General features: G+C 35.3%; 1 protein-coding gene across 9 annotated transcripts; it reads left to right on the forward strand.

Moving 5' to 3' along the window:
• Positions 1-21: 21 nt before the first annotated feature.
• LOC114192752 (probable serine/threonine protein phosphatase 2A regulatory subunit B''delta) lies at positions 22-9958 on the forward strand. 9 transcript variants are annotated; one of them, XM_028082550.1, is made up of 13 exons: positions 22-493; positions 1096-1346; positions 1979-2084; positions 3051-3214; positions 3518-3623; positions 3860-3950; positions 6536-6677; positions 6791-6938; positions 7082-7191; positions 8229-8385; positions 8624-8749; positions 8992-9143; positions 9234-9958. In XM_028082550.1, exons 1-12 carry the CDS (start codon positions 350-352, stop codon positions 9130-9132), a joined length of 1686 nt encoding a protein of 561 aa, XP_027938351.1. In that variant the 5' UTR covers positions 22-349; the 3' UTR covers positions 9133-9143; positions 9234-9958. The 9 variants fall into 9 exon arrangements, with proteins under 9 accessions (XP_027938351.1, XP_027938354.1, XP_027938352.1 ...); XM_028082553.1 differs by having other exon boundaries at positions 9357-9958; XM_028082551.1 differs by having other exon boundaries at positions 9412-9958.
• Positions 9959-11087: the final 1129 nt, after the last annotated feature.

Raw genomic sequence — 11087 nt, forward strand, 5'->3', positions numbered from 1 at the left:
AATTCTCGCTCTCTTCCGTTTTCTTTCCTTCTCTCTCAATAATCTTTTCTCGTTTTCCTTCGCTTTCTGTCCATTCCAAATATTTCATCACATCACCATTACCGTACATATTTTATGTTTTTGTTGATTGATTCTAAATTTTAATTCGTAGAGATCTAGGGTTCTGCCCCTGAAGCTCCCAATCTGAATATCTGAACCGCATTTGTTCCATTTCGATACTGCAGTATCAACTTAATGCATTTTTTTAAAGGAGGAAAGAAAAATAAAACTTAGGATCAGCGTTGATCTCTGTGCGCAGTGATTTCGTTTGTGAATGAGAGATACGGTAACAAGATTGTTTTAGATTAACATGGAGGTCGTCACTGATGCGGCGTCGTTGGACGTCGAATTGTTGCTGCTCCCAGACTTTCCCGCTTTGGCACTCAAGTCTAACCACAATTTCATCGAGAAGCTCTTCGACCAATGGTTGTCGCTTCCGGAAAGTAATCGATTGGTAGGCTTCCTTCCGTTTCGGAATCTGAACTTTGCTACATTGCGGATTTGAGGAGTCTCATTAATTCTCTTTTGTTCCCTTCGTTGATATATTTGTATGTATACGTGTGCATGAAGAATGTAGTGATTTGAAATAAATCAATGCTGGTGTTGAAAGGGGTGAGATATAGTATCCGTGGTTACAAGACAATGATTATTTAGATAATTAAGGTTCGGGGAAAAGATGCATCAGTCCTATATTATATTAACTCGTTGACTTGTGGGTACCGTTCCACACAGGTGTGAGAATTATCACTTTTCTGGGATGAATGAGTTGTTCTCCATATTATTGTGTAGTAATCAACTTCAACTGCCATAGTTCTATCTCTTACGACAAATGACCATGACCAATTTTTTGTATATCCTATCTACTCCAGAACAATATCAATAGATAGGCTCCTGGTAATAACTGAAATGTGTGCAATGCTGGTTGAGAACGCTTTAGCTTTTGTATTTTGTTTTTGGATTTCCTGAAACTGTTACGCCATTCTCCTGAACATTCCACAAAAAATCACCTGCAAAGTTGGTGATATTGTTTTAACATCTCCCTTTTTAATTATTCAGGTAACGTCGTTACTCAATGAAGCAAGGTCAGGTGTTCCCTTGAATGTCCCGGGGAATTGCTCTAGTCCAAATGCTACCAGTAATTCTGCGCCTTCCATGTTTCCTGCTGGCACTGCTCCGCCTCTTTCACCAAGGACATCTGGTTCCCCTCGCATTCTGAAACAAAGAGTTGGCTTTTCCAATTTCGGTTCCCCTTTGAAAGTAGTCAGTGAGCCAGTTAAAGAAGTGATACCACAGGTTAGGGCAGTCTGGTATGCCTTTTCTTTTAATTTGTAAAATGTATTATAGAATAGGGAAGAAATTTAAAAACTCAACAAAGAATTTGTAAAAGGAGGATAAGCCATCCTCCTAAACAGAAAAAGAAAAATACCTCTCTGAGAAGATGAAAAAAATTCAGCCTAGATGCTCAATCCCATAACATATATTATATGAAATGACAAATTTTACCCAGACAGTCTCTTGCAGAACACCAAAGAAAGGCTATAAACCATACTATCCCATATATTTATAGACAGTCGACTAACAGAGACATCCTTAAATATGTGACTTTGCACAACAACCATATGTTCCAAAGAAATGAATGAACTGCAGATTATCACAAAAACTCTTACATTGTGGTTTTTCTTAAGCTTGTTACTTAATAATAAAAAGTTGTTCCAAAGTAGAAGAACACTTCCAACCCTGCTGGCAAACCCCCCATGAATATGTAGCAAATAATTTATACCAATCCTATTAAGAACTGCTGTCTAGTTCTCTTAGCTTAGGTTTTGTTTGAAGGTACCTTTCTATTCTGCTGGGATTGTTATGTGTGTCTTTATCCTTCCTTTTTTGTCCCTTGTTTTCTGCCATTTTGATGTCATAACAAATCTTTGCTCACTTGCAGTTCTACTATCAAAATGGACGTCCACCTACAAATGACCTCAAAGAACAGTGCTTGTTTAAAACTGATCGAGCATTCCTTCAACATATGGATGGCCTGCAGGTGCATGGTGAGATATCACACATAAGTAGCTGATATAGCCTGAAGGGCCATTTGTTGCACCTGGGAAAAGTGATTTTATATTAGTTTCATGTTCTAGTTTTCTAAGTAATCAGATATTCGCACCACCCTCTTTAAGTTGAGTAAAAATTACTTATTTTAAATATTGCCAAAGATCAAATGGGGATGTTCTATATAAACTCACTTTCTAATATCATAAAGAGTTGTAGCAGCCAGTTCTGAGAATCATTTTACTTGTTTTCTTGAAATGTCAGAATTCAAATCAATTACTAAGGAAGTTTGCAAGCTGCCATCTTTTTTTTCCACTACTCTTTTCCGAAAGATTGACAATGGAACTGGTGTTGTGACAAGGTCTGTAATTTATTTTTCTTAAACTTGTTAACTTTTTTCGTGTCATGGATTGCGATTCTTGTTTGAGCTGTTGAGAATTTCAAAGTTTTAGGTCTAGGTAATAAGATTGAGGTATTTCAAAAACTTTTTACCAGAAAATGGATTTATTGCTTCTGGATTTCAGTTTTGGTAATAATTTTAATTTTAACGGATCTACCTTATATTTCATTTTCTAAATCTTCTTTTTAATTTTGAGGGTGTTTTATTCTTTGCACCAATTTTTATAACACATTTTCTGGCATTGAACCATCGAAGGCTCAAAGGAAGGGGAAGCCAGACAGTATTTAGGAGAGGCCAAAGTGAAGGAGGAACCAGCCCACATAGAAAATGGAGGGCAGGATTACATCTAGTATACACTTGAGTCTGTATCTGTTTAATCTAGTCTTGGATGTGCTTTCCAAAGATTTACGTTACAGTGCTCCTGACTGCATGTTTTTTAATGGTATAGTTTTAATTGAGAAATTAGGGAAAGTTAAGTCTAAACTTGAGCTTTGGAAAGAACCTTTGGAAATAAAGGGTTTTGTTTGAATAGAAGTAAGGCTAAGTATATGTATTGCTATTACAGCAATCAATAATGCAAAATCAATTGGAAGTAAAACTGGGAGAAGATACTGCACAAGTTCCGAAGTTCAGATATTTGGAATCAATGATGGGAAATCAAAGAGAATGTCACACACAGATGCAACTTGGACATGCAACTTGGACAACTGAAACAACAAAGACATCAAGGTTGTGGATGGCACTATATGGGAAATCCCTTTGTAAATTTCCATTTTAGTCGGGAAAGATGTTTCTAGGCATACTAATGAAATGCTTTCAGTGCAAATTCTTTTACTTTTTCTGAATGACTTTCCGTTTTTTGTCACAATGCTGGTTGAATTATTGGGTGAAATTTTTTGTATTTGATAAGGTATATTGGTTAATTTGGTTCTCTCCTTTAGCCTAGTGCAGGCAATCATTAATGAATGGTCTTGTGCCTAGCAGTTATTATTTCCTTATACTTATTCTTAAATTTGTGAAATGTTCCTATAGGAACGCATTTGTTGAATATTGGATTAATGGCAACATGTTGACAATGGATATAGCTACGGTAATATTCAAAATATTAAAGCAACCACAGCTGAATTACATTACTCAGGTTTTTTCTCTAATTTATTTTTCTTTCCCATGGCTTTTTCTTTCTTTTAAATTCCTTTTGTTCATCCTAAAGGTACATTAAATCTTAGACTATCAAAATATGTCATTTCGTATATTAATTTCAGTTTCATTCTAGGAGGATTTATCTTTTTAAAGGGATCTTGCTTGTTGATTTCTTTGCCTTTCATATTTTGTTCATATCCATCTTTCTTAGAGCAATACTCTACTACATTTCAGGATGATTTTAAGCCTGTGCTACGTGAGCTTTTAGCAACTCATCCAGGGCTGGAGTTCCTGCAGAGCACGCCTGAATTTCAAGAGCGATATGGTTTGTAATTGCTTTTTTTTTGTAAGCATAGGGTTTGTAATTGTAGATTGATGCAATGATTTTAAACTCTTCTATCACATATGGTTCATTGAAACTTTATTTTTCCTATCGAGTGGAAATTTTGTTTCATTTACTAATCAGTTTCCATGAGATATACTCAGGCTTGGTCCTGTTGTGACTTGACATGGCATCTAATAAGACCCCTATGCCTACGGTGTACATTAGGATACAGAAGTGAAAGTGAGATACTACACTTGATCAGAATAAGGATATAATTGGGTGCCTAACTAACTGCTGACTTGGCATTGGTGGCCTGGGCTGCGCATAAGTTGTTAAAGAGAGAGAAAGTATAAATAGGAGGTCGTAGGAGAGGGAAAGTAGGCTGGAATTGTCTGGAACTTGGGAGAGAATTGGGCTGTCTCGATTTTTCCATGTTATGATTTTTTCCTTCTGCTATTTCTATGCTCTTAATCTCATTGATTCTGGTTGGAACCTCTGTTATTAATACAACTGGAGTTGGTTGTTCTATCATATTTTTCTGGTTCCTATCCGTATCTTTGTGATACGTTCCTAGTTCCTGATAATAAAACAAAGTTAATCATATGATTAGAAACAAGGATAGTTGCAGGCATTAAAATAAGTAACATCAACAGAGTAAGAACATATATGTATGAAGCATAAATTTATCGTAGTATAAATAACAATGTTTAAGATGAAGGCATATCATTGGTACTAAAAATGGGCATATTCTTATTTTTTTGCCATCGTGTATCAGTAATCCAAAATAAATACGACAATAATATTTGGTTGGAGTGCATCTCTTTGTTATACAGATGATAGGACGACAAAAATGAGCTTCATAAGGTGTGGGGGGAGGGGCAAGGCTGAAAGCAATGTCTAATTTTGTATAAATAAATAGGCTTTTGAACTCCAGTTGTGAGATTAATCAGGGATTTTTCTGCATGTGTTTCACTGTTTCTGATTTCTAGTAGGCAGAGCATTCTTATGTTTCAGACTCCATTCATGTATCTCATGTTTATATGCATTTACTGTTTAATTGGTAAATTACAATGTTTCTGATTTTATAGTGGGCAGCGTATTCTTAATATTTCAGACTCCATTCATGTATCTCATGTTTATATGCATTTACCGTTTCATTGGTAAATTATTGTTTAGGTAGTTCCACTTAATTAACACTGTTAAGAAAGAGAAAACATTGACATTTGACTGAAATGGTGTCTGAATAAACAACGGATGCAAGTTTATAGTGTTATTATTGCATTAATTATACATACATGGGGTATATTCTGTTTCCTATAAAAAATATTCCATTCTTATAGGCCACCATTATTACAATAAGTACAAAATATATTACTCTGATTTTCAACAAATACTACCCCTGTTCCTTTTTAACTATCTTGCAAGGTTTTTATGTAGACATGAATAAATGCAATGAATTTTGTTGATCGTAATAAAACTGTTAAGAAGTTTCCTATTTTACCCTTTTTTCATTTCTAGTTCATAATAAAATTGTGTTAGTTTTTCCTTTTTCACTTTCATTGTATGTGCAAATAAATAATTAAAAATTAATAGAGAACTAACTGTATAATTGAAAAAAAATATTAGTTATCTTATTTGAATAGAATAGATAAAGACAAACAAAAAATTTCAAAAAACCTGACACATATAAGGAACATAGAAAGTAATGACCTAGGTGGTAGTCATCACCAAGTCTATTACTATATAACCTATGTGATACAAATTTTACCAAATAAGTTGTATCCTGTTTCTCTTTGAAATTAATGTGGTGTTAAAGTCTGTCTAATATTAATGTTGGGTTACGTACAAATATCTAAACACTAACTTCCTGCTCCAGATTTCAAATGTCTAGCATAAAGGGTGTGTAAAGGTGTCCGACTTTGCTTAAAGTAAAAAATATGGCTAGAATGTTGTCGCTTTATAACTTTGGGAATCTTCCTCCCTTGAGCCTACTTTTGATTTTGAGGGTGAACAAGCCCAGTCCATTTTAATATGGTATTAGAATTTAGAGCAGTGCCATTCAATGGGAACTGTCCTGACACAGTTCCATTGCCACATTCCTTATTGAAGTATGTAACCAATTTGTTTTTAAACTTTTTTCCATAATTTCCAGATTAAATCTGTAGCAAACTTTCTGGTAACTACTTTACATCATATTTAACTTTTAGTTCCTCCTTCCAGTGATCGGAATTAATAGACTCCTTCTCTATGTTCTTGCTTTGTCTTTAAATTCTCCCCCTTAAATCCAACTGGGTATAGGTTAGTTAAGCAGTTATTTAATTAAATCTTATTCTTATGACATGATAGTTTATATCGGAAATTTAACTATGAAATTATTTGAATGTGCTAAAAGAAGCTTATGAGAATTATGAACCATTTTGGTTACTCCAAATAAATTATTCAGAAGCTTTTCCAGTGGCCTTCTAAAGGTGATTGTTGAAACTTGAAATCTATGCCAGTTTGGTTTTAACTGGTCTTGATTTCTGGTGCAATATTTTATTTAGCATTGAGTACGCTAATCTTAATTTATTTTTTCAATGTCCCAGCTGAAACTGTAATATACAGAATCTTTTACTACATCAATAGAGCTGGAAATGGTTGTCTCACTTTGAGGGAACTGAAGCGTGGAAACATAATTGATGCAATGATGCATGCTGATGAAGAAGAAGATATCAATAAGGTTTTGAGGTAGATAAACTATGATTATCTTTAACTTTACACATTGTCTCTGTTTAGGTGCCGAAACATTTTCATACCAAAATATACTGACTGTTTTTACTTGACCTGATAATTTACTGTAGGTACTTCTCTTATGAGCATTTTTATGTTATATACTGCAAGTTTTGGGAGCTGGATACAGACCATGATTTCCTGATAGACAAAGAGAATCTTATCAGATATGGTAACCATGCGCTTACCTACCGAATTGTTGATAGAATATTTTGTCAGGTTTGTGTAGATTACTTGTTTCTTCTGTCTTTGGGATTTAATTGTTTCTAACTTCAGTAACGGACCCAACACCCCTTCTCTTTTATTTATGAAATCATTTACTGAAGATGCAGATTTTGACTTGCTTCAATATTATCTCTCAGGTCCCAAGAAAGTTTACCAGTAAAGCTGGGGGAAAGATGGGATATGAAGATTTTGTTTATTTCATACTGGCAGAAGAGGATAAACCATCTGAACCAAGTCTTGAGTATTGGTATTTGCTTCTCATTCATTATCTATTTCATTTGTTGGTTTCTTTTTCTGAAAGGAGTTATCAGATTAGTTTCTCAGGATGCTGCTTTATTTGATTGGATTTTGAATGGTGCACATCCCTGTGTTGGGGTCCATTCTTATGAAGCTTTATCTGTAGCTAGACGTCTAGAATGTTATGTACATTAATCAAAGGCATTGTGCAAAACAGTTCTATTTGTGCCAAGTAACCCATGTGCTTGAGACCGTGAATATGTTGTTGTATGTTTGGTCAGCTGCATCATTCTATGGTTTAATCAAGTTTAGTATCAAATGATTATAGTATACTAGAAGAGAGTTGCTGAAGGATGCTTGGCACATCAGAAAATCGGACAGTGGAAACTGAAGTATTGAAAATTTGGGCCATATTGTGCAGAACAATTATAGGAAAATTGATAATGAGATGAACCTTTGCACTTTTCCATCTATCTAACTTTAAGTCTGGACTTGGAATATATGATAGGAACATCGAGTGGTATGGAATTCTCAGTGGAGTACTAGTGTTTGGTTCTCCCCCTTAATAGCTACCTAGCTTTTGAAATGGGTCCCAAAACTGCCTTGGTACTTATCAATTTAAGGCTGGTTGGTAATGTCTCGGAAAAAGCTGCCTGCAAAGGGTTCACCGAGTGAAGTGCTGTCGAGTGAAAGTTGCCGATACATGGGCCCTTAGGTTGGTGCTAGGAACATAGGTATCATGGGGTTCCTAAGCCCCACATTGAGTTGTGTGGAATGCTTGGTGGAGTATTTATGTGTTTTCTTTCTCCTCATTTAATATCTAGCTTTTAAAGGTGGGTTCCCCAACTGTTTTGGCACTTATTAGTATACTTTTCATCTTTTGCAAAGTGTTGGAGCAAAATGATATGCTTTACATTGTAACTGCTCTTTTATATCTTCTTCACCAGAAAGCATGCTAATTGGAGTTGATATTTGACATTGTGGTTAACTTATTTTCCAACTTTTTAACTATCATGGTATAGGCTGACTTGAAAATATTACTATTAGGTTCAAGTGCATAGATTTGGATGGAAATGGAGTTCTGACAAGAAATGAACTGCAATTTTTTTATGAGGAGCAATTGCATCGGATGGAGTGCATGGCCCAAGAGCCTGTGCTTTTTGAGGACATATTATGTCAGATAATTGACATGATTAAACCTAAGGTTTGCCTTCCCGTCTTTTTGCTGATTGTTTGATCTGTTATTATAACATTGTTAGGTAACATTACCTGGAAAAGTGAGTGCAAATCTAGTGAGCAGTTTAATTTTTTTTCCTGGAATACAGCTTATCCCAAACATCTTGCTCCCCTTCTTTTTTCCTCTATATCTTTGGTTGGTGTCATGTCAGTGCTGATTTATTATTTTGGATGACTTTTAATCAGTTGAAATTTTCGCTCTGCAGGAGGATAGTTTTGTAACTCTGCGTGATCTGAAAGGTGGTAAACTTTCTGGAAGTGTTTTCAACATCCTGTTCAATCTCAACAAGTTCATGGCCTTTGAAACTCGTGACCCATTTTTGATCCGTCAGGTGCATGAAATATTTGATAAATTTTATTGCATTGTTAAGTTGTAGGTGGGCTTGGCTACTGTTAGTGACATCGTTAGTAATTGGTATGCATGTATTCATGACCTTTGAAACTCGTGACCCTTTTTTGATCCGTCAGGTGCATGAAATATTTGATAAATTTTATTGCATTGTTGAGTTGTATGTGAGCTTGGATACTGTTAGTGACATCGTTAGTAATTGGTATGCATGTATTGTGTGATTAGGAACGTGAGAATCCAACATTGACAGAGTGGGACCGATTTGCTCATAGAGAATACATCAGGCTTTCAATGGAAGAAGACGTAGAAGATGTCTCCAACGGAAGTGCAGAAGTCTGGGATGAATCACTGGAGGCTCCTTTCTAAAGATATTTTAGGTAAGTGTTTTCAAAATAATACTTTCTTTTGACTTCTGACCATGCTACATGCTTAGAAGTTTGATTTATGTTGCTTGAAAATGAAATCAGGAACATGAGGTCTTCGTTCAGTTCAGTGTCTATTCCCTCTTCTCTCTTTTTTTTAAATTCTGAATTTCTCTTATTTTGGGCATTGTATATATATGTATGTGTGTGTCTGTGTGTGTGTATTAGCACAGGGATGAACAGAAATTAATGCCCCATAACTGATAGACTTGCCATTATTCAGAGACACTGGGCTCCGGATCAGCTTTTAAGTGGGGACTGTGCCAATTTTGCTTCAACTAGTGGGAAATTCCGAAGCTAAGAAAATGTGATTTTGGTGGGCAAGTTCCAACAATATTCTGATATGCTGGTAGTGATAAAACTTTGGGCCATTATCATGGAAGTTTTGTTGCCTTCTGTCGCTATCCGTGCAAAATGAGGATGTTTTCTGAGAAGGTTGAATCTTATTAACATCAGTGAGTATGTTATTTGGGGGACCCAAGTTGTTAAGGAACATAAGTAGCAATATTTTCTCACCTTTGGAACTTTTAGTAGTTTGCTTCAGTGATCGACCCCCTTTTTCCCCAGATCTGTTGAAGAGTGCATTTGTCTCATCATCTCTGGTTGCCGTCTTTCACTGAATATTTTTGTTAGGCGTCGATTTAACGAGTAATGCTAGACAAATAAAAATGTCACATTTTTTCTTTTTCTGGATGATAAGATTTATCTTTCAAGATGTATGCAGGATTATATTGATTCTTCCGTATACATATTAGTTGACTGTTTTTTTCTATTGGGAGGACGGTGGGCTGAAGAGGGTGTGTGTACGTTTCATCCAGTCGCTTTGTGTTTTGCATATATTTCTTTTCAATTATCTGACTTCTGTCTGGTATTGCTAAATCCAGATGAAGGTTGAAGATGACCAAGTGCCTATTTGTATTAAGTTTAGGAGCGAAAAGAAAAATTGCTTTAGGATTTGAGATTGACTTAAAAAAATGCAGCCCAAGTAAGAAATCAATATCTGGAATATGTTACCCAGATTGTTTAAAGGTCAATTAGTAATTGGTTTGGGATTGATCAGTTGGATTGATAATTTATTGACACAGTGTAGAGTCAGTATTTTTGGGCAAAGTCTTAATTACTAATCAATTATTTGACTGGATAGGTGCAGGCTTTATTGACTCATTTTGAATCATATTTGAATTTGTATAAGTGCATCTGACTATACTTACAAATTGAAAATTATAGAACTATTAATTTGTTAAATAAATGAAATTTAACGCAAAATTGTAGTGCATCCCTGAGTGGTGTTTTTTGGAGGGGGAAATGTTGGGTCAAGAGTGAAGACCAGCTCACTTAAAGCATGGACTTAATCGTACCCGTGGGTAGAAAGAGTAAATTGGAGTGGCATAAAGCTATGCAACGTGGTTGCTAATCGTACTCTTCTCTCCAATATCTGGATCGATTATCCTGTCTTGTACGTTGCACTGTCCGGTAAGTCATACGGAGCCTGCCATTTTTCAAAAATAAATAATCCTAATCTTTTTTAAGGTGCTCTTTTCTTAATGGCTTCATATCCGGAAAAGCTGTGGTCCATATCCCTATCATCATTTTCAATGGACCCAGCTCAATAACTTTTCTTTACCTTTCTAATACAAAATACATTTCACAATTAACAAAACAGAAAATTGACCCCAAAAGAAGCCATCCAGTTCTTGGATTTAGGCAAAAAAATTGCTATGGTGGTGGGAACAATCACTTGGTACCCCACAAATCTTCCACTTGTTTAATTTTATCAAAATATCCTGCGCTTTTTTAAAATTGGGATTTAATTTTTGTGGGCGTTAGATCGTTTGAGTTTATAGATTAGATAGAACTCCAAATCCCACCCCTTTTAGTTAGAAAAATTAGTTTCCCGAT

This window comes from Vigna unguiculata, chromosome 7 (genome assembly GCF_004118075.2).
Source record: "Vigna unguiculata cultivar IT97K-499-35 chromosome 7, ASM411807v1, whole genome shotgun sequence".
In the NCBI taxonomy this organism is placed as follows: Eukaryota; Viridiplantae; Streptophyta; class Magnoliopsida; order Fabales; family Fabaceae; genus Vigna; species Vigna unguiculata.